General features: G+C 42.6%; 1 protein-coding gene across 2 annotated transcripts in view; it reads right to left on the bottom strand.

Annotated features, from left to right (window-relative positions):
- The window catches only part of LOC139445635 (D-aspartate oxidase-like), a 33679-nt gene extending 17505 nt beyond the window's left edge, over positions 1-16174 (bottom strand). Inside the window, exons 1-3 of one of the 2 annotated variants that reach the window (XM_071226817.1) lie at positions 16004-16174; positions 3647-3852; positions 222-333 (exon numbers count right to left, since the gene is read on the bottom strand). In XM_071226817.1, coding sequence (XP_071082918.1) covers positions 222-333; positions 3647-3837 — 303 coding nt within the window. In that variant the 5' untranslated portion in view covers positions 3838-3852; positions 16004-16174. Of the gene's footprint in view, positions 1-221; positions 334-3646; positions 3865-16003 lie in introns of both variants that reach the window. The other variant, XM_071226826.1, reaches the window with a different exon arrangement.
- Positions 16175-25976: the final 9802 nt, after the last annotated feature.

The raw sequence follows: 25976 nt of genomic DNA, 5'->3' as shown, positions 1-25976 counted from the left end.
ACCTACAAAGGTTATCAAAACGTTACTTGGCTGAAAACAGTCGCCGAACCACTACACCGTTAGGTCCAAATCACAAATGTGATACCCGTATCGATGCATCGCCATCGAATAACTATGTCTTGTTTGTCTCATGATTTAGCCACCTACAAACATGGGTGTATACTTTCTATTGCCCGTCACTTTTGTTACACTTTTGCTACATTCTGATCTCAAAGTCGCACTTCGGGTGTGTCCAGAAGAAGGTAGCCGGAGACGAAGCGGGTACCGGACTCCCCTGACGCCCCTGACGCAGCCAGTGAGAAGAAATGGTCTCTGGAGTCCATTGCCCAGCGTCTACAAACAATACAACAGACAATGTCAAGAAACACACAATACACTAGACAATGACTACAAACACACTACACCAGACCATGTCAACAAACACACAATACATCAGACCGTGTCAAAACCACACAATACATCAGACCATGTCTACAAACAATACACCAGACCATGTCAACAAACACACAATACACCAGGCCATGTCAACAAACGACAATACACCAGACCATGTCTACAAACATGCACAATACACAAGACCATAACAACAAACACACAATACACCAAACCATGTCAACAAACACAATACACCAGACCGAAGGTGATCTCTACGTGTACACACACAACACACAGCTCGGAGGTGATCTCTACATGTACACACACAACACACAACTCGGAGTTGATCTCTACGTGTACACACACAACACACAACTCGGAGGTGATCTCTACGTGTACACCCACAACACACAACTCAGAGTTGATCTCTACGTGTGCACACACAACACACAACTCGGAGGTGATCTCTACATGTACACACACAACACACAACTCGGAGTTGATCTCTACGTGTGCACACACAACACACAGCTCGGAGGTGATCTCAACGTGTACACACACAACACACAACTCGGAGTTGATCTCTACGTGTGCACACACAACACACAACTCGGAGGTGATCTCTACGTGTACACACACAACACACAGCTCGGAGGTGATCTCTACGTGTACACCCACAACACACAACTCGGAGGTGACCTATACAAGTACACACACAACACACAGCTCGGAGGTGACCTATACATGTACACCCACAACACATAGCTCGGAGGTGACCTATACAAGTACGCACACAACACACAGCTCGGAGGTGATCTCTACGTGTACACCCACAACACACAACTCGGAGGTGACCTATACAAGTACACCCAGCACACAGCTCGGAGGTGACCTATACAAGTACGCACACAACACACAGCTCGGAGGTGACCTATACAAGTACGCACACAACACACAGCTCGGAGGTGACCTATACAAGTACACCCACAACACTCAGCTAGGAGGTGACCTATACAAGTACACCCACAACACTCAGCTCGGAGGTGACCTATACAAGTACACACCCAACACACAGCTCGGAGGTGACCTATACAAGTACACACCCAACACACAGCTCGGAGGTGACCTATACATGTACACACACAACACACAGCTCGGAGGTGACCTATACAAGTACGCACACAACACACAGCTCGGAGGTGACCTATACAAGTACACCCAGCACACAGCTCGGAGGTGACCTATACAAGTACGCACACAACACACAGCTCGGAGGTGACCTATACAAGTACGCACACAACACACAGCTCGGAGGTGACCTATACAAGTACACCCACAACACTCAGCTAGGAGGTGACCTATACAAGTACACCCACAACACTCAGCTCGGAGGTGACCTATACAAGTACACACCCAACACACAGCTCGGAGGTGACCTATACAAGTACACACCCAACACACAGCTCGGAGGTGACCTATACATGTACACACACAACACACAGCTCGGAGGTGACCTATACAAGTACGCACACAACACATAGCTCGGAGGTGACCTATACGTGTACACACACAACACATAGCTCGGAGGTGACCTATACAAGTACACACACAACACACAGCTCGGAGGTGACCTATACATGTACACACACAACACACAGCTCGGAGGTGACCTATACATGTACACACCCAGCACACAGCTCGGAGGTGACCTATACATGTACATCCACAACACACAGCTCGCAGGTGACCTATACATGGACACACACAACACATAGCTCGGAGGTGACCTATACATGTACACACCCAGCACACAGCTCGGAGGTGATCTATACATGTACATCCACAACACACAGCTCGGAGGTGACCTATACATGTACACACACAACACATAGCTCGGAGGTGATCTATACATGTACACACACAACACACAGCTCGGAGGTGACCTATACAAGTACACACACAACACATAGCTCGGAGGTGACCTATACAAGTACACACCCAACACACAGCTGGGAGGTGACCTATACATGTACACACACAACACACAGCTCGGAGGTGACCTATACATGTACACACACAACACACAGCTCGGAGGTGACCTATACAAGTACACACCCAACACACAGCTGGGAGGTGACCTATACATGTACACACACAACACACAGCTCGGAGGTGACCTATACAAGTACACACACAACACACAGCTCGGAGGTGACCTATACAAGTACGCACACAACACACAGCTCGGAGGTGACCTATATGTACACACACAACACACAGCTCGGAGGTGACCTATACAAGTACGCACACAACACACAGCTCGGAGGTGACCTATATGTACACACACAACACATAGCTCGGAGGTGACCTATACATGTACACCCAGCACATAGCTCGGAGGTGACCTATACAAGTACACCCAGCACACAGCTCGGAGGTGACCTATACAAGTACACCCAGCACACAGCTGGGAGGTGACCTATACATGTACATCCACAACACACAGCTCGGAGGTGACCTATACAAGTACACACACAACACATAGCTCGGAGGTGACCTATACATGTACACACACAACACATAGCTCGGAGGTGACCTATACAAGTACACACACAACACATAGCTCGGAGGTGACCTATACATGTACACACACAACACACAGCTCGGAGGTGACCTATACAAGTACACACACAACACACAGCTCGGAGGTGACCTATACATGTACACCTAGCACACAGCTCGGAGGTGACCTATACATGGACACACACAACACACAGCTCGGAGGTGACCTATACAAGTACACACACAACACATAGCTCGGAGGTGACCTATACAAGTACGCACACAACACACAGCTCGGAGGTGACCTATACATGTACACACACAACACACAGCTCGGAGGTGACCTATACATGTACACACAACACACAGCTCGGAGGTGACCTATACATGTACACCCAGCACACAGCTCGGAGGTGACCTGTATTGCTACACCCACAACACACTTGAGTACTACCAACATGGCCAGACTGATAAAGCGATGGCTGACACATGTTTAATTCCTGTACATTTGTGTTGAATATGGACTGTTATTTCATTTTGTCAAATATGTTTAATATTCCTATTTATTATCATCATCACTCTCACCAAATATGTACATTATAATCTTATGTGAATACTATAATTAATCACCATTGCTTTAATGTATGAGATGCTAAATGATAAATATCGATTGTAATTAATATCAGTATTCTCATCAGCCAACACGTACTTGAGTTTAGCCTTTGGTACGCCATCGATGTGGTTGATGTTTGGTCGGAAGTGACCTCCAGCCCCACTGCTGGTGGTATCGTCGTCAAACTTTTCGGCGATGACGGTGAGGTCAACGGCAGGGACAGTCTCCAGTATGTTGATGGCGGTGGAGAGGCCAACAACGCCAGCCCCTACAACTGTCACCTTCATCGTTGACTACAGCAACTGTAAATGAGCCTGGTTATAAATAAATGCAAATTGAGTTAAGAAGTAATTATTTATTTTAGTCACACCTGTGTTTGTGAATATATGTATGTACTGGTGCTGATACAGATGTGACTGATGCTATAAAGACAGTCAACACCAGCAAATTCCAAAACACACTCTACTCATGATTTGGTTCAGTGAAGCGTTCAGTTCAGGCTTCAACCAACATAAAGCTGTCACAGGGGGCACGGGTGGCCCAGTCGTCTAAGGCGCCGCGATTCGCTGTGAAGAGTTGCGTCCCTTGGGCACGCCAGAGACATTTGATTGTGGGTTCGAATCCCTGTTCGCCCCAATTATGTTTCTTGGTTTGTCAGCACCATACCGTGCTTGTGGGTTTCACCAAAGCGGTAAACGTCTGAGACCTGCATCAATTCGGGCTTTCCTCCCACATTAAGCTGACACGCCGTGATATAACTAGAATACTGTTAAAGGCGGCGATAAACCCAACTCACTCACTCACTAAGCTGTCACATGATTCGGAAATACAGTTTAACGCGGCCTAAAACACATTTCACTCACTAACCCGACCCTCGAAAGTCTGCAATACACAGAGCAGTGGTGTACAGTGTAATTCACTCATGGGTATGGAAACTATTTTCATTCACTGCTCATACCATATTTGGGCCGGTGGGGAAGCTTAGTTGTTAAAGCTTCGTACGTGAGACCGTTCGACTTCGCACGTTGGTTATGTGTAAAGCCCTATTATATGTAGTGGTCATGGTGGTTGTCAGTCTCGTCGCACACCCAGGCTGAATACCTCACATTTGTATAAGTGTATTGTCATTGTTGGTGTTTGTTCAAAATGTGCCTCTGTTCACCCAACTCTTAATGGGTGCCCGTGGTTAACCCTCTAGCGCCTAACAGGTAGTTTGGGTTGTATGCTCCCCAAGGAGTTCAGAATGATTTTTGAGAGTACACTGATCCAGTGACCAGGGTAATAATAGCGATTTTAGCATGCCCCTGAGTGATGTGGAAATATGCGCAATATAAACTGCCTATTTATATCGCTATTGACTCGGTGACATGTTGCTATTAAACGAGGCGTGAATATTCATGATGTGATCGTATGTAACTGAAATGGTTGATGGTTTTGAATCGTCTATATATTCGCACTATAGCGCACTACATATAGCACTATAACAGAATACGAAATATCGCCGTGAATAATTAATGTCGACAGCTGGAGGTGTGGCTATACGAAGCCAAATAAGCCAATCAGGTGATAAGGAAAACTATTTATAGTTATGACAAACATTGCAAAGCGCGCTTTTCAAGAAATATCCATTTTACCAGCGATAAAAAGCATCGAGTTTTGATCACGTGGTAACAAGGATCGGCAGTCAGGTGACTACGAGCGGCTACAAACTTATCTGCCCTTGATTCGCACGCACTAAGCAACAGATTTTGACTTCCTGCGCGTACACCCTCCAGCGGGGTTTTCCCTGTTGGCTCAAAGAAATTCGGGAGGTTTAAGGGGATTAGGGCTGGGGATTATAGTCGGTTCCTGACAGGTGAATGCTAGTTAGCTCAAGAGCTTTGAAGCTGAAGTTAGCATATGACAGTTGGATGTTGAGCGAACACCTACCACCTAGAAGAGATTGGATTACCAAACAAGTTGTGTAGTTAGTGCATATTTCGGGGCGGTCGGGTAGCCTAGTGGTTAAAGTGTTCGCTCGTCACGCCGAAGACTCGGGTTCGATTCCCGTTATGGGTACAATGTGTGAACCCGTTTCTAGTGTCCCCCGCCGTGATATTGCTGGAATATTGCTAAAAGCGGCGTAAAACCATACTCACTCACTCACTCACTCGCTAGTGCATATTTCGTTAAACAACTGTATCTGTTGAAGTGAGCAAAGAATCATAGCTAGGTATATTAAGATCAAGTAACCATGTGTAGGTCATAACCATTAAGGCAAACGCTCGAGTTCATGTGTACTTTTGTCCTCACACTGAGTGTGATAGAACATTGGTTCATACTGACTATCAGTATGCAACAGCCTCAAGGACGCGACATACTGGAAATGTCCACATCATACCACTGGGTGTCCAGCTACTCTGCCCACGAAGAATGACACTCCAGTTAAGTTTAAGAAACTCCACAACCACCAAGCAGACCAGTCAAAAGTAGACATTAGGGTCTTCTTTTACAACTTGAGGAAGCGTGCTAGAGAACTGATTCCAGTTGCAAGAATATCAGGAAGAGGTTTCTGGTAAGGATGATGTTTTATTAAAAATTATGAAACTGTGTGTTTTTTCGAATATGGCGACACCACCTTAATCACTATACGTTTATTTATGTTTAATTATTATTGGCAATAAAGCTGTACTAAAATAAAAGAATAGTAAATTTATGAACATCTAATGTGTTTTGCCACTAGGTTACATTATTAGGCACATTTGCGGAACCAAGTATGGACAGCGGCAACACGCAAGTACAATCCGCCGGTTCCATTCTGCCAAGTCAGCTCTCTACAAGGAGAGAGCCCAGGCTCTGCCACCACTCCCATCTTCCCCTGAGCAGTGGGTGGACGGTCCTTTCCCCCAGGGCATGCTTCTACCATTTCAACACCACCGGACCAAGAACGACCCACCATGTGGAAAGATGGTACCACCCGCGGAATACCCACATAGGTTACCCCCACCCGAATCTCTACAAGTTCCTGAGTATATTGAAGCATGAGCAAGTCTACGCTGAAAGTATGATTTTTCAACTCCAAGAAACAGGCATGACCAAGTCCAGAAAGAAGAAATACCATGACAACAGATTTGATAACGTGTTTTAGATGACATTGTAGCCATTGTACCGAAATACAGATTTATGTTTTATTCATGTTTCATTTTATGCTTACAGACAATTATTGATTTGCCTCCCATGTGTTCTCATGAGGGTTTATTACCTTTATCCATGGTGAGTAGCCTAACTATAGACAAATGCATTATGATAGTGTATCTCACAACATTCTTGACAACATACGTTACCACAATATTAATAACACATTTAGCAGTATAAGTTTCACCATTCCGATGGAAATGATTTACAACGGATTGATCATTTTAAACATCTAAACGTTGCACTAAATTTTAGTGGTTTATACGCTTATTCAACGTACGTATGTTACAAGTACGAACTGAAAGAAAGAAATTCATACGCTTCGTTAATTGTTCATCGCGATATTTCGTGATTCTATTTCAAGTGACGAAGCCTATAGTATTCCACCATATAAGAGAAACCTTATTTCGTTTCAATACCATTGCCTGCGTTAGTGTATAGCGTAGGTTGCATACAGCGTGTTCGTCAGCCTGAGGCCTGCATACATTTATTTCTGTTCTTCTTACAGGGTTCTATGAATCATCATTGAATTCTGTATACATATGGTGAGCTCAAACAGTCGAACAGCTGCGCTTAGTCACAACGTACTAACTTGAACAACTATTGCTGTAAATCTCACCAAGAAGTATCCGAAAGGAAAGGTCATATCGTATGAGACGACTCATTTGCTGCTGAATACAACTACTGACTGACGTATTTCTTGAACTCTTGAATTGAACTGTTGTTCCGAAAGACCGCCGACATGAAGTTGGGTTGTTTAGCAGGATTGCAGTCACACGTACTTTGTAGCTGGAGTTTATTTCAGAAATGTATTTCATACTGCGGTGGTGTAATGTAGTATGAACGCTTTGAACCGTGCACGCTCCGGCGTTCACACACAATTATTATATTATATAACTATATATTTATTAATTATAACTTGCACAGTTCCAAGCGTTCATACTCCAATAAACCAACACAATGTGAAATTCATTTTTGATAAATACGTATTAAGAAGTATTTTGGCAATTTTACTGTGACGCACATTTTACGCATATTACCGGTTACATTGATTGCAGTGACCCATTTGCGAGAATAATCTTCACACTTACCCAAGACAAAGTAGTTCCAATTCCATCAATAACAAACATTTATTAATTTTACATAAAATACTTTCTTTTTTCACCGACATTCACCTTAAAGAAATCGCCAAATATGTAAACATATGTTGACGTTAGATGTTGACGTTGACAGTGATCGACTTTTACAAAATGGCGCGTCTACTGACATCCGTATTCGGGATTTTACGAGGAGATTCACGGTTCGTACAAACATAAATGAGCCATGTAAGTAATCAGAAACATTCTGAAATCGTTGTATTGTTTTTCATTGTATTTATTAATTTGTATTGTATATGTTTTTCAGTGTAACCAAGAGAAAGAGTCAGAAATGACGATAAATACCGTTGTCGCTTTGGTGTTATTGCGTCAGTCATGGCGTCACGCAGGACGGAAACTTTGACGATTTCTGTTGAATTTACCAAATTATTGTAATGTGTCTATATCTAATTTTCTAATTCTAGCTACAGTTCTCTTCCCATGCATCTTCTAAAAATATTTAGCCATAATATGCAACAAATAGATGAATGTTAATCTCAAAACTGGAGAAAATGCTACGCAGTGTAAAATCTGAATTTTCCTTTGTTTACATTTCGAACAAGTACTGTTTTCCGAGCACAGCGTTCGTTTTCACACCTGATATATTTCGCTTGAGTTCACCTAGACAGTTTGTATAGGTGGCATCATTTGATTCTAAAATGTATGAGGAGTACAGGATGCATGTATCGCAGCTGAGTTTAAAAAAATATTTGATCTAATAGTGGTCTCATATCCGGCATAGATATACGTGAAACGTGATTTTGTAAACGTTGTCCACTATGGCGGAAAGTACACTTTGGCGTTTGTGTTTATGTATTTTCCCAAACATTCTAAATGATTTTAGGTTTATCGGCGCCATTTCAGAATGATCATTGGTGAATTGAGTAGATACCCGTGAACACTAATATGCTATTTTTGAAAATCAATTCTCCGATATTTGGATTAGAAAACATGCGCTCAATAACGCTGTAAATGGTAAAGTAATGTGTCAAACATAGCGAGACTTACGATGTTCCTAATTGTCAGAGGCCGTTTTCAGTAAATTTGTTTTGCTTAAAATGACAGTGGATATCACAAAACAGGGAATTTCCACAGAATCGAACAGAATTAAGTGTGTTTGAGTGCGCGATAGATCCCACAGGTATGTTGCATTTTTATTCGACTTGGAAGTGAGGATTGAACGGGGCCACGTATATAGATCCATGTCCGTGTGACGTCCGGGGGGGGGGGGGGGGGGGGTGAATGTGATTACAAGTATGTAAATAAGTGTTTGAATGAAACCTTGTGTGGAAAAAGAAAATTTTAATGTTATTTATTGTCCTATATTGTTGTAAGCAGGGGGGACAGCAAAGAAATGTTCAACTCGGGGATTCCCCATGAGTGAGTGAGTGAGTGAGTGAGTGGGCGGGTGGGTGTTTGAGTGAGTGAGTGAGTGAGTGGGTGGGTGGGTTGGTGGTTGAGTGAGTGAGTGAGTGAGTGAGTGAGATCACGGCGTGTCAGTTAAACATGGAAGAAAAACAGGCCTCAGACGTATACGACCGCCTCCGTGGTCTAGTGGCAGAATGTCCGCCGGGAGAGCGAAAGGTCGGGGGTTTACTGCAAAGATTACTGCTAGATCTGATCCCTAGCCAGCATCGAAATTTCTTACGGCTGTAACCCAAAGAAATGTATCCCTTCGCAACAGTAAAAATGACACATCGGACCGCGTAAAATTTCCATTAAAATTTAGTATATCTGTATTACTTTTCCTTTTACAACATGCAAATAGTAAGATACGTGTGGTTGCGTTTAATTCATCAACTTTTAACAAATGCAAATTAGCAACTTTATAAGTCAACATCGGTGAGGGCGAGAACGTCAAATGACGTGGATCACGTGTTAACGTAACGTTACGGCGGCTCAATGTTGAAAACGTTGTTAATGTTCCAAAACTTTACCATTGAGCCGCAACTGGATGGTGGAAGTATATAGAATATGAAGCAACATGTAGTTATTTATTCGGATTCAGAATCCAGAATTATGCCACGCCGCTTTGCACATTTTGAATTCTTGCTGGTAGAGGAAGTGGCATATTGTTTATGTGAATGGGGAATGAACCGCCGTGTGTCGGACCGGCAAACAAGCATGTATTATAGTTGATGATGTCTCTCTTGTCAAAACAACATCACGAGAATGCGAGGATGTGGAGGATGGGGACTGTATTACATGTATTTGTGGCTGACGGTATCATTTGACCTGCCAGGCCCGAGCTTGACAAAATATGACCTATATATACTGTGGACAAAAATAAGGGAAGTGCTAATTTGAACACAGTTATCGTTGGGTTGAACATTTACAATACCAAGGCGTCGCATAGTAACGTAACATTCAACAGCACGTGATGCACACAGAAGCCAAAGTGTGTGCGCCTTTTGGGGAACTTATAATCACTAATTCATTTGAGCCAAGAACACATGCTTAAACCTGCATACAGGACAGTACCTCAATGAAAAGGCAAAATGGGGAATTGTGGGTACGGAGGAGGGACGTCCATCTCCCAAGTTGCCAGAATGTTTAGCAAATCCGAAAGTATAATTTCTTAACTGTGAGACAAGTACCGTCAAACGGGTAAGGTGTACATGAGACGTAGGAGTGGGAGGCCTAAAAAACGACACCTAAACAAGATCGTCTCATTCCATTAATTGCACTACGCAATAGATTCAAATCGTCTCCTGTTATCAATAGAGAATTCCGTACATTAACAGGAAGGCGGATTTCAGCATCTAACGTTAAAAAACCGGCTCTATGTAGCCCGCCTAAAATCAAGTTTTTCTGTAGCGGGTGTGATCCTAACACCTTACCATAGGTGAAAAAGATTGGCAGAAAACGATGTTGGCGACGTAGCGGCGAGCGGTATGCCAGGGTAACAATTTATGACCATGATCAAAATGGGCGCGGCAGTGTCATGATGTAGGGCGGTATCATACACGACAGTGTGAATGCACATTTGACTGGCCAGCGATATGTTTATTTCGGTGTTTTCAGTTTCAGTTTCTTGCATCATCTACGTGTAAGTCATCTGCTACTAAATCATCAAGAACACGATGAGGTACGTGGAGGCAGGTGGGGTCGATCAGACCGTCACAGGTACAATCCTGACTCTCTATCGTGGTACTTGTAGTTCACCAAGGCTTGTGTTCACAACGTAAATATTAATATGTAAATATGTATCAAAAGGATGTAAAATGTCTTTTACTCTTACAACTAAGTTGCCGTCTACCTCATCCAGTGTTTCCCTTAATCATTTCCATAATTAGACTGTACGCCATTTCGTTAACAGAGGGCATGTTTCACTGAATGTATGTACAATAGAAGGTATGTTTCACTGAATGTATGTACAATAGAAGGTATGTTCCAGTGAATGTATGTACAATAGAAGGTATGTTTCACTGAATGTATGTACAACAGAAAGTATGTTTCACTGAATGTATGTACAACAGAAAGTATGTTTCACTGAATGTATGTACAATAGAAGGTATGTTTCACTGAATGTATGTACAATAGAAGGTATGTTCCAGTGAATGTATGTACAATATAAGGTATGTTTCACTGAATGTATGTACAACAGAAAGTATGTTTCAGTGAATGTATGTAGAACAGAAAGTATGTTTCACTGAATGTATGTACAACAGAAAGTATGTTTCACTGAATGTATGTACAATAGAAGGTATGTTTCACTGAATGTATGTACAACAGAAAGTATGTTTCACTGAATGTATGTACAATATAAGGCATGTTTCACTGAATGTATGTACAAGAGAGGGTATGTTTCACTGAATGTATGTACAATGGGTTGTATGTTTCACTGAATGTATGTACAACAGAGGGTATGTTTCACTGAATGTATGTACAATATAAGGTATGTTTCACTGAATGTATGTACAACAGAAAGTATGTTTCAGTGAATGTATGTACAATAGAAGGTATGTTTCACTGAATGTATGTACAACAGAAAGTATGTTTCACTGAATGTATGTAGAACAGAAAGTATGTTTCACTGAATGTATGTACAATAGAAAGTATGTTTCACTGAATGTATGTACAATAGAAAGAATGTTTCACTGAATGTATGTACAATAGAAGGTATGTTTCACTGAATGTATGTACAACACAAAGTATGTTTCACTGAATGTATGTACAACAGAAAGTATGTTTCACTGAATGTATGTACAATAGATTGTGTGTTTCACTGAATGTATGTACAACAGAGGGTATGTTTCACTGAATATATGTACAACAGAAAGTATGTTTCACTGAATGTATGTACAACAGAGGGTATGTTTCACTGAATGTATGTACAACAGAAAGTATGTTTCACTGAATGTATGTACAACAGAGGGTATGTTTCACTGAATATATGTAGAACAGAAAGAATGTTTCACTGAATGTATGTACAATGGGTTGTATGTTTCACTGAATGTATGTACAACAGAGGGTATGTTTCACTGAATATATGTAGAACAGAAAGTATGTTTCACTGAATGTATGTACAATGGGTTGTATGTTTCACTGAATGTATGTAAAACAGAGGGTATGTTTCACTGAATGTATGTACAACAGAGGGTATGTTTCACTGAATGTATGTACAATGGGTTGTATGTTTCACTGAATGTATGTACAACAGAGGGTATGTTTCACTGAATGTATGTACAACAGAGGGTATGTTTCACTGAATATATGTAGAACAGAAAGTATGTTTCACTGAATGTATGTACAATGGGTTGTATGTTTCACTGAATGTATGTACAACAGAGGGTATGTTTCACTGAATGTATGTAGAACAGAAAGTATGTTTCACTGAATGTATGTAAACTGTACAACAGAAATACGTAAAACTGAAACATTATGTGCTAACGGACGTGTGTATTAACGGACGTGTGTATCAACGGACGTGTGTATTTATCATTAATGAAGGAAGACATAGCTGAAAGTACCATGTGCACCTGTGCACAAATACCATCATATCAACATCTGCAACAGGAGGCAGAGTATATCAACTACCACCAAGGATAAGTGGTCCCTGATGATCACGACAAGGTCATTGATAAGCACAGCTGTGTGGGCCAGTAGTGCTTGTTGTCGTTAACACGCCTCACACACAGCACCTGACTTTGATAAAATAAGTCCAGTCGCTGTGCGGGAAAAACTAAGTAACCTTGGTAACAATGCATATACAGTTGACGTGATGAGAAACATGATATAGTATGAGAATGATTCACATGCCAGTATGTAGACTAGCGTGTTATAACACTCACCCGTAGATATATATACCTGTATACTGGCGTGTTATAATATTCACCTGTAGATGTATACACCTTAGAGCGGCGTGTTATAAACCTGTAGATAACTACACCTGACGACTGGCGTGTTATAAGACTCACTTGTAGATAAACAACAGGTCCAGTCGCTGTGACCTTGGTAAAAATGCATGTACAGTTGACGTGATGAGAAACATGATATATATTAGAATGATTCACATGCCAGTATGTAGACTAGCGTGTTATAACACTCACCTGTAGATATATATACCTGTAGACTGGCGTGTTATAACACTCATCTGTAGATATATACACCTTAGACTGGCGTGTTATAACACTCACCTGTAGATAAATACACCTGTAGACTGGCATGTTATAAGACTCACTTGTAGATATATACACCTGTAGACTAGCGAGTTATAACACTCTCCTGTAGATAGATAAACACGTAGACTGGTGTGTTAACAGTCACCTGTAGATAAATACACCCGAAGACTGGCGTGTTATAACACTCACTTGTAGATAAATGCACCTGTAGACTGGCATGTTATAACACTCACCTGTAGATAAATACACCTGTAGACGGCCGTGTTATAACCCTCACCTGTAGATATATATACACCTGTAGACTGGCATGTTAAAACACACCTGTAGATATGAACACTTGTAGACTGGCGTGTTATAACACTCACCTGTAGCTACTAGTATATACCCCTGCAGACATCCGTGTTATACCGTTTTCAACTGCAGATATATATACACCTGTAGACAGCCAAAATATACCGTTCTCCACTGCAGAAATATATACTTGTAGACAGCCAAGTAATACCGTTCTCAACTGCAGATATACTAGTATACACCTGTAGACAGCCAAGTTATACCGTTCTCAACTGCAGATATATACACTTGTAGACAGCCAAGTTATACAGTTCTCAACTGAAAATATATACACCTGCAGACGGCCGTGTTATACTGTTCTCAACTGCACATATATACACTTGTAGACAGCCAAGTTATACCGTTCTCAACTGCAGATAAATACACCAGTAGACGGCCGTGTTATACAGTTCTCAACTGCAAATATATACACTTGTAGACAGCCACGTTATACAGTTCTCAACTGCAGATATAAAGACATGTAGACGGCCGTGTTATACAGTTCTCTGCTGCAGATATGTACACCTGTAGACGGCCAAGTTATACCGTTCTCAACTGCAGATATATACACCAGTAGACGGCCGTGTTATACCGTTCTCAACTGCAGATATATACACTTGTAGACGGCCGTGTTATACCGTTCTCAACTGCAGATATATACACCAGTAGACGGCCGTGTTATACCGTTCTCAACTACAGATATATACACCTGTAGACAGCCAAGTTATACCGTTCTCAACTGCAGATATATACACTTGTAGACAGCCAAGTTATACCGTTCTCAGCTGCAGATATATACACTTGTAGACAGCCAAGTTATACCGTTCTCAACTGCAGATATATACACCTGTAGACGGCCGTGTTATACAGTTCTCACTTGCAGATATATACACTTGTAGACGGCCAAGTTATACCGTTCTCAACTGCAGATATATACACTTGTAGACGGCCAAGTTATACAGTTCTCAACTGCAGATATAAAGACATGTAGACGGCCGTGTTATACAGTTCTCTGCTGCAGACATAAAGACATGTAGACGGCCATGTTATACAGTTCTCTGCTGCAGATAGATACACTTGTAGACAGCCAAGTTATACCGTTCTCAACTGCAGATATATACACTTGTAGACAGCCAAGATATACCGTTCTCAACTGCAGATATATACACCTGTAGACGGCCGTGTTATACAGTTTTCAACTGCAGATATATACACTTGTAGACAGCCAAATTATACAGTTCTCTGCTGCAGATATATACACTTGTAGACAGCCAAGTTATACCGTTCTCAACTGCAGATATATACACCTGTAGACGGCCGTGTTATACAGTTCTCACTTGCAGATATATACACTTGTAGACGGCCAAGTTATACAGTTCTCAACTGCAGATATAAAGACATGTAGACGGCCGTGTTATACAGTTCTCTGCTGCAGACATAAAGACATGTAGACGGCCATGTTATACAGTTCTCTGCTGCAGATAGATACACTTGTAGACAGCAAAGTCATACCGTTCTCAACTGCAGATATATACACCCGTAGACAGCCAAGATATACCGTTCTCAACTGCAGATATATACACCTGTAGACGGCCGTGTTATACAGTTCTCAACTGCAGATATATACACTTGTAGACAGCCAAATTATACAGTTCTCTGCTGCAGATATGTACACCTGTAAACGGCCGTGTTATACAGTTCCCAACTGCAGATATGTACACCTGTAAACGGCCGTGTTATACCGTTCTCTACCACAGATATATACACCTGCGCGTTACAGTTCTCATAGGTAAATATTCACCTACAGGTAGGTCACTCATACCTGTTCCAAAACCAAAGTATAAGTGACCATAGATATTCAGCTCACCTTCATGTAATCGAATATATAATCATATGTAACTTAATAATACTTTGTATGGGGAAGGTTCCGATGACCTTGCCACAATGTTGAGTAAAACATCTTCCACGTCAACGATGACCTCCTCAAAATTGTGCATTAATACTATAAGAACAGTGTTACCTTTTCGTTGTCGATAAATAGTACTCCGTTAAAAGGCGCGTTGCTGTAGTGTTACGAGTTTGGGACAGATTGTTGAAGCGGGGACAGTCTGTACTATGTTCAAAAAGTGTCACGTGTCACGTGTCACATTCTAGCGTTGACAGGTCTATATAGAAACACAAATACCTACCTCCTTTAATCTTCACACTTCAAACTCCCCGTGCAGGACGGTGCCATAACGATATGAGTCGTACCTGTCAAACACAGACAGCCTCCATTTTGTCATGTGACATAAGGTATGCTAGTACAACCATGGTTTCTCACTGTGTAGTGACTACAGAATTTCGACCTTGACCGTAAACATGTGCGCGGAACCAACTGGCTGAAGAATTCACGCTGATACCTAAACTTATCCTTGCTGCAAGGTGACTCTGGGAGAATGCGCTATAAATAGCATAAATGCTTAGTGCCGTTGCCATGGGACACAGTTGGTACCTGTAGCAGTCGGCTTGAATGGGGGTAAGCTACGTTAGACGTCTAAGTGTTAACTTATGAATGGCATGTGATTGAATGTAATATGTTTATCTATTACAGAGTTAAATGTCCGAGTGTTTATTTCCCCGTTTATTGAAATTTAGTTGAGTTGAATTCCTTCACATTTGCATAGAGCTCAGTGTCCCGCATGAGTCGAAACTGCCCAAACTTATAGGTGGCTTAGTACACATTGTCGCTTACCGACTTTCTCCTATTGGACGAGAAGGGCGGAAAAGGAGCGACGCAAGGGAGCTTACTCGTACAGATGAAGCGCACTTAAAATCTGACCGGGTCCACACTGCTGGTCCGTTAGCCGCAAAACGAGTGAGTGAGTTTGGTTTAACGTCGCCTGAGCAATATTCCAGCACAATCATCGAGGGGGACACCAGAAATGGCTGAATTATAAATTTCGAAGGAAAACAGAAGTGACGGATGTCTGAATGCGACTTTCAACAACACATATTGATCATGACTCACTAATTGTTCCCCTACCACAAACACACACACACACACACGTACACACAAGCGCACACACACACGCACGCACGCACGCACGTACACACTCACACACGTACACACACACACTCACTCACAAACACACACACACACACACACGTAAACACACACACACACACACACACACACACACACACACACACACACACACACACACACACACACACACACACACTACCTGATGCATCGTCTTATGTACGAGTCAGTTAGTAGCTGAATGCCATCGATGAATCCCACATATCCATAGAGGGTAGAATTGGTGTTTCAAAAGGAATACCGCCGAATTTGAGACGTACCCCACACAAGCTCACATCTTAAACTTGATTGTTGGACATGTCCGCTTAAAAAACGTCTTCAAAGAAACTGACATGATATATTTCTGTCGAACGTTTCTTTACCCTGGTAGACAATTGTCCGTTCTACGCATGCGCGAAAAAAACCGCATGGCAAAGGCTATGACAAGACAGCTTAAGAAGGTTCTAAACGTTAAAATGCATTGAAAATGGATATTATTTAATAAATATCTAGTGTGCACGTCGTAGTATAACTGTATTAACACTGTTAAACCCTATTTCACCTCAAATCACTTTTCAGAACAGAACTTTATTCGCCCAGGCCAGGACAGCGGTTATCTCCGCCGAGAAGACATCCGGCCATTTGACTCGCCCACTTAGTCCCCTAACATATAGAAGACATAGTCCCCAATAAAGTATATGTTCTCGGGCGGAGAGTTTACACCAGAGGCCCACACACCGCCAACGTGGCCCCGCTTGGGCTAGCTCTTTAGGCAGAATGGCGGACAATACCAAGGGCAACCATAGGCAAGTAAGTGAGTGAGTGAGTGAGTGAGTATGGTTTTACGCCGCTTTTAGCACTATTCCAGCAATATCACGGCGGGGGACACTGTAAATGGGCGTCACACATTGTACCCATGTCGGGAATCGAACCCGGCGTGACGAGCGAACGCTTTAACCACTAGGCTACCCGACCGCCCCCATAGGCAAGTTACACAACAGTATGCCATCAAGGCATCGTGCATGTATCACCCAACATGGTGGACACACACGATATTGATCTTCAAACCCGAAAATAATTTTACCAACATTTATGTACATAACACCTATACTATCATTTCATCAGTTCCCTTATTTTTTGTAGGATATATATTTGCTGATGCGGGTCTTCAGTGATTCGTGAACACAAATTAAGGGGCTGGATATTTTAATGTCAAGATAATTGTGCTATTTGGTATGCAGGGACACCCTTGCTTGACAAGGATTCGATCATGCGTTTCTTGGCACTTCGGTTCATCAGCCGCTTGTCGGTGGTGATATCGTCCTGACTGACCATGTTTTCATCGGGGGGCCAAGCTTGTTTTTGCCTACAGGTTGTCTGTTGAACCATGCATCGCGAGGTCAGGACAACCCTTGATGTTTGTGGCAAGAGAGGGTCATCATTATTGCAAACGTTTTGAGGTGACAATTCCCTGCGGACCCTCAACAGACTGACAGGACATGTGTCGGGGGTATGGGGCACATCATACATTCAGTGAAACATACTTTCTATTGTAGTATTTCTCACATTGGTGCTGCTACTCCAGTATTTCTCACATTGGGGCTGCTACTCCTTTAGTATTTCTCACATTGGTGCTGCTACTCCTTCAGTATTTCTCACATTGGTACTGCCACTCCTCTGGTATTTCTCACATTGGGGCTGCTACTCCTTCAGTATTTCTCACATTGGTGCTGCTACTCCTTCAGTATTTCTCACATTGGTGCTGCCGCTCCTTCAGTATTTCTCACACTTGTACTGCCACTCCTTCAGCATATCTCATACTGGTGCTGCCGTTCCTCTGGTATTTCTTATATTTCTACTGCCACTCCTCTGGTATTTCTCATATTTGTACTGCCACTCCTCTGGTATTTCTCATATTTGTACTGCCACTCCTCTGGTATTTCTCATATCGGTACTGCCACTCCTCTGGTATTTCTAACACTGGTACTGCCACTCCTCTGGTATTTCTAACACTGGTACTGCCACTCCTCTAGTATTTCTCACATTGGTACTGCAACTCCTCTGGTATTTCTCATATTGGTGCTGCCGCTCCTCTAGTATTTCTCATATTGGTACTGCCACTCCTCTGGTATCCTATTGGTACTGCCGCTATCTAACCGAACACACACGTCGACAGACAGGGGAGGTAACTGTACAGACCATGTCAGTATCGTGCCTCTCTCACAGTCGGGACGTAATGCGCTTTCCCAAACGCCAGGCTCCGTGTTTACGCTGGAACGGATATCCCTGGGCCCGTCTCTCAACCAATGTTGCACTACCAGGCGAATGTACACGTGTCACCTGCTGAACTTGAGAGGTGTTTTTGTACACGTGCTGTGCGGAACTAGAGACAATGACGTGTGTCAACTTTGACATCGACATGAGAATGGACGCTGGTCTAAAGGACACGTGACCAAGTACACAGCGAGACGACGCCGGACACAGGATGCGGGGTAGGGCTGTAGCGTGTTTAAATATATGTTATAAATACGTTTGTATAAGTGTCAGCATTTATTCATAAATGTTAAAGGGGTGAGGGTAATGGTTACTAATTCAAATGAGTACTCTGTACGTTTCATGATTTTCATGTTCTTCCCAGGAAATGAATCTGTGGCTTAGGTTAAATACAGGCGTAGGCACCAAACTGTTTTCCGTAAAGCGAGGCCGCAGAGTGCCCGAGATAGCTAACGGGGTTTATAGGTATGCCCCGTCCCGATACATTTTTGCTTATAGATTGCAGGATATGTCATTTACTCTGTTTGTTGACACTTCTTGTAACAAATATAACCAAACATAAGGATGCTTGTTTGTTTGTTGTTTAACGCCGCGCTCAGCAATATTCCAGCTATATGACGGCGGTCTGTAAATAATAACACCCATAAAGTGTTGTATAGGAACTGTTTTAAAGGGATACCATGAAGTGGCCGAGTGGCTGCCCTAGCACGTTTGATTACAGTCAGTCAAAGCCTTCGTTATTTGTTACATGTCTCAATCTAGCAGTTGCGATTAGTCCCGTAACACAGAGACAATGTCATTGTTTGACACAGGTCCCTTTTTCAATCCCCATACTTAGACGACAATCAGGCTTGAGATCGTGGAGCGCAGCCCGCCTTTAAGACTAGATAGGATTTCAAAACAATTATTCAAAAATAATAACATAATTCCCCTTTGTCCTTTGTAGTGGTGGTGTCCGTGTAGTCACTTATTATGCTAAGTATCATACGGTGACATTTAATTCAGAGACTGACATTATTCTTACAGCTTAGAATCAGCGTTAAACGCGTGTCAGTATAGCAGTGTTAGAAAAATGGAGTAATTTGTGTGTAATACATGTCTTCCTATGTCTGCCTTGGTGAGCTGATAGTTTCAGTGTCCACTTCCCGATCCAGCTTGTAAGTGGTTGTATGTGACATTTGGCAGTTGTGAACGGTAGTTTCACATCTATTTAATGACATGGCTGTTTATTGCATCACTGTTACAGCCGCGTAGTTTCCTCATTCACCATTTACCCGTGTTTGATTGTTGTTTGGCGTCGTACACAGCAGTATTCGGCGGCGGCCTGTACATTGGTGAGCCGATAGGGTGCTGGGGATCTGGAATCCGGCATCTTCATGGTGTGTGTGTGTGTGTGTATGTGTGTGTCTGTCTGTCTGTCTGTGTGTGTCTGTGTGAGTGAGTGTGTGTGTGTGTTTGTGTCTGTGTTTGTGTTTGTAAGTCTTTGTGAGAGTGTGTGTACGTGTGTTGTGTCTGTGTGCGTGCATGGACGTGTGTGCGTGTGTAAGTCTGTATCTGTGAGCGTGTGTGTGTGTCTGTGTGCTCGCATGCGTGTGTGCGTGAGTGCATGTGTGAGTTCGTGCGTGCGTGTTTGCATGTGCGTGTGTAAGTCTGTGTGTGTGTGTGCGTGTGTAAGTCTATGTGTGAGCGTGTGTGTGTGTCTGTGCTTGCATGCGTGTGTGTGTGTGTGTGTACGTGTACGTGCGTGCGTGTGTGAGTGCGTGTGTATGTGTGTGTTTAACGTTGGATGTTCATCGCTTTCACTGTCCTATAGATTCCTCTACAGATTACACATGTTCACTAAGACTCCAGACTTTGATGTCATATTGGAGAGCGTAAGGTCGGTGGTTCGAATCACGGCAGCGTCATACCAAAAGACGTTGAAAAATGGTTATTGTTTAATTTGTTGTTACCCTACTCAGCGTCAGGATACATATCCACGTTAAACTGCGGCATGGTGTCTCAGAGGGCTAGCACTATAAAACCGACATTAGTCCGGAAACTGTAAACTATTACATCTTGTATAATTTTCTTTGCTACCATTTCAGGACATATGCAATTGATTCAAGGACTGAGCGTTGCGTTATGGGTAGTGACGGTGACGTCAAGTGACACGTGCGCTAGGTATGACGTCAATGGTTGCAGCACGCCGTTCAAACTTCCGTTCTTCTTCAAGACGACGTTCACGCCAGCCTGCAATCGACATGACATGTGCTACAGATGCGTGAGTGACAGTTTGTTTCTTTCACAGTAGGATCTCAGTATGTGTTGTCCATGTTAGCTTATTATCCATCCCAAAAAATGATATATTTCACGTTTCGGGCATTACATCACATCTTATCAAGAAATAGCAATTCAAATGTGACCATTTAATTATTCTTTTTCAAATGATGACTGTGTGCAAAAAGAAATAAACCGAGGAGGAAAGAAACTACACCTCTCGGTTGATTTTATCGTAAGTTTGTTTTTCACTAGAAGATACCTTAAGTATAAAAATGAACTGTACTGGCCCTTAGACAACACTCCAATAATTATTCTACATTCTTTTTTGTCAAACATAATGTGATTTAAAACTCTTGAAAATTAAAAACAAAATAATTCGCGTTATACAACTGCTGATGGGTAGCTTAGATATCTTATCTGTGAAAATACACAAATTTGATCATTTTTTCGGCACAAGTTTACCACATTTCAATCATGGTAGGGGCCAAGTGGTTGTAAATCCATTTCTTACCCAAGTCCTCATTGAAATAATTATTTTTTACACAAACTGACCCAGCCACAAATCACTTTGTACAAACTGTTGTAGGATGGTTAGATATAATTCAATTTTCAATTACATGTAAAACACAAATCGGTATACTTCCTTTTGACTTCATATTTGCATTGAAGGGGTTATCTTAATTGAGGCGGTATTTGATGAGGAGACTCAAATTACATCATTTTCTACTCAGCAACATCCCACCTATATGACGATGAAGGTCCGGGGTAGAACTGGCCTTCTGTGACTGATGCTTGTCGTAAGAGGGGACTAACTGGATCGAGTGTACTTGGATGTAATCCAATTTGCCTAGATCTTGCTCATGATGTCAATCACTGGATTGTCTGATCCAGACTCGATTATTTACAGATCGCCGCCATATAGCTGAAATATTAAGTGTGGTGTTAAACAAAAATAAGGAAGAAGGACCTATGATGTGTATTCATGATCAATCCAGTGTGGGCAAGAGGGGAATTGTGTACACAACACACGTTATTTTTTAATCTTACATTAATTTGTTAATTATAAGATCTTTTACAAACATACAAATGTAATATTCCTTCAACTTATCTCAGTCAACTAAATCCCAGAGAACTAATAGTCATTTGAACATGCGCATTTGTAATTTCTTAGGTTTTCGCTCTTAACGTGAGACTTACCGACTTAATACGATTATATTTTGTACTATTAAACAATCTTTACCGTTTTTTTACACAAACTCTATTCATATTATACTTTATAAGGCGTCGTTCACATTCTCTTCCGGGAAAAGGTTTACTCCGTGATATAACTGAAATACCTTTTCACTCTCTCTTTTCACTCTCTCACTCATATGTTAATTCATTTCAGGGGTACAGATACAAAGTTAGCAGGGAGATGTGTGACCAAGTGTTTCATGGACAAATGTACCGAGCTTGTAGCGAGAAGAGTTGGTTCAAAAGAAAGATGTGCAATGGTTTCGCGATAGCATATTATACAGTCGTCAAGCGGTTTGGCGTCCGGCGGTATCGCGAGCCATCTAGCTGGTATTGCCATCATGAGTGGGTTCCCAGCTGTCTGCCTGTAATCAATACTTAACACGTGGATTCCTGTCTGCCTGTAATCAATACTTAACACGTGGATTCCTGTCTGCCTGTGATCAATACTTAACACGTGGGTTCATGTCTGCCTGTAATCAATACTTTACACGTGGGTTCCTGTCTGCCTGTAATCAATACTTAACACGTGGGGTCCTAGACGTGGGTTCCTGTCTGCCTGTGATCAATACTCAACACGTGGGGTCCTAGACGTGGGTTCCCAGTTGCCTGCCTGTAATCAATACTTAACACGTGGGCTTTTGTCTGCCTGTAATCAATACTTAACACTTGGGGTCCTAGACGTGGGTTCCTGTCTGCCTGTGATCAATACTTAACACGTGGGGTCCTAGACGTGGGTTCCCAGTTGCCTGCCTGTAATCAATACTTAACACGTGGGTTCCTAGACGTGGGTTCCCAGTTGCCTGCCTGTAATCAATACTTAACACTTGGGTTCCTCGACGTGGGTTCCTGTCTGCCTGTAATCAATACTTAACACGTGGGTTCCAAAACGTAGGTTCCGAGCTGTCTGCCTGTAATCAATACTTAACACATGGGTTCCTCGACGTGGGTTCCCAGTTGCCTGCCTGTAATCAATACTTAACACGTGGGTTCCTCGACGTGGGTTCCTGTGCCTGTAAACAATACTTAACACATGGGTTCCTCGACGTGGGTTCCCAGTTGCCTGCCTGTAATCAATACTTAACACGTGGGTTCCTAGACGTGGGTTCCCAGTTGCCTGCCTGTAATCAATACTTAACACGTGGGTTCCTAGACGTGGGTTCCTGTCTGCCTGTAAACAATACTTAACACGTGGGTTCCTCGACGTGGGTTCCCAGTTGCCTGCCTGTAATCAATACTTAATATGTGGGTTCCTACACGTGGGTTCCCAGTTGCCTGCCTGTAATCAATACTTAACACGTGGGTTCCTCGACGTGGGTTCCCAGTTGCCTGCCTGTAATCAATACTTAACACGTGGGTTCCTCGACGTGGGTTCCTGTCTGCCTGTAATCAATACTTAACACATGGGTTCCTTGACGTGGGTTCCCAGTTGCCTGCCTGTAATCAATACTTAACACATGGGTTCCTCGACGTGGGTTCCTGTCTGCCTGTAATCAATACTTAACACATGGGTTCCTCGACGTGGGTTCCCAGTTGCCTGCCTGTAATCAATACTTAACACATGGGTTCCTCGACGTGGGTTCCCAGTTGCCTGCCTGTAATCAATACTTAACACGTGGGCTCCTGTCTGCCTGTAATCAATACTTAACACGTGGGTTCCTAGACGTGGGTTCCCAGCTGTGTGTCTGTAATCAATACTTAACACGTGGGTTCCTGTCTGCTTGTAATCAATACTTAACACGTGGTTTCCATCTGTCTGCCTGTAGTCAATACTTAACACATGGGTTCCTGTCTGCCTGTAATCAATACTTAACACGTGATATATCCTAGCTTCTGCTTGTCATCTTTACTTATCACATGGGTCCCCAGTTGTCTGAACGTGACTTCAATACTTAATACGTGGGTTCCATGCTGTCTGCCTGTCACCATAGTAAGAAAGGTATAAAGCCCGCTGCACCTGTAGGTTTCTGCTACATTAAGCTCATACGCTTATAGGGGGCACGGGTGGCCCAGTCGTCTAAGGCCCCGCGATTAGCTGTGCAGAGTTGCGTTCCTTCGACACGCCAGAAACCTATGATTGTGGGTTCGAATTCCGGTTCGCCCCGATTATGTTTCTAGGTTTGTCAGCACCATACCCGTGCTCGTGGGTTTCACCGAAGTGGTAAACGTCTGAGACCTGCATCACTTCGGGCTTTCCTCCCACATTAAGCTGACACGCCGTGATACAACTGGAATACGGTTGAAAGCGGCGTTAAACCCAACTCACTCACTCACTCACTCACTCACTCATACGCTTATAATATAATTAAATTCTTTAGCGGCCTTTAACCGCAATCACTCACTCATATTTATTTAAACCATTTTTTATTTAATAAATAGTTTTATAATCATTGTGTGAATTATATTCAATTTATTACAAATTGCCTCTCTAAAGATAATCTGTTTCATCTGAGAAGGTTGCTGTGGAAACAAGGTTGCATCCTTCTATTCTCGGCACACGCCGTTATGATTTCATAGATAACGTGAATATTCTGACCCAAACAATTTTAACATAATTATGTTTACATATGATTTTGTGTTCAACCCTTTTATACAAAGGATGCTATCAACTATGTGCACACGTAAAACCCAGTCTGAAAGACCGCAAACAATCTTTGATGTCATACATGTCTGTACGTCAGTGTCGGGTGGTACTTCTCCGGGACGGCCTATACACACCAAGCATTTTACTAGCCTTGGCCAGCGCCTAAGGAAACCAAGCACATGACTAGTCTAGGCCAGGGTATATATACACATGGAAAATTCCTCAGAATCAAATCCAGAGATTGATCCAAAGAATGAGGAGGCGTCTTGAAGCAGTTGTTCGGGTTCGGGGAGGTTACACCAGATACTGATGGAAAGTCAATATATGGACATTGTTCTTCAATCGCCTAAGGCGCCGCGATTCGCTGTGCAGAGTTGCGTCCCTTGGGCACGCCAGAAATCTATGATTGTTGGTTCGAATCCCGGTTCGCCCCAATTATGTTTCTAGGTTTGTCATCACCATACCCGTGCTCGTGGATTTCACCGAAGTGGTAAACGTCCGAGACCTGCATCACTAGTACTCACGATATAACTGGAATACTGTTAAAAGCGGCGTTACACCCAACTCACTCACTCACTCACTTCAATTTCGTGAACAAGAAGTGTGCATGGTACTGACAGTTTAGTCTGTGCAACAAAAGGGACATTCGTAATTTTTTTGGATGAAATTAAGTCATTTTCCAAATCTGAAACATCTGAAAAAACACATTGATTCATGGTAATCTTGGCTATGTTCCTCCTCAACC

The sequence above is a fragment of the Haliotis cracherodii genome, unplaced genomic scaffold (assembly GCF_022045235.1).
Source record: "Haliotis cracherodii isolate W230 unplaced genomic scaffold, xgHalCrac1.p SCAF_10, whole genome shotgun sequence".
NCBI lineage: Eukaryota > Metazoa > Mollusca > Gastropoda > Lepetellida > Haliotidae > Haliotis > Haliotis cracherodii.
This window is presented reverse-complemented; position numbering and strand designations above follow the sequence as displayed.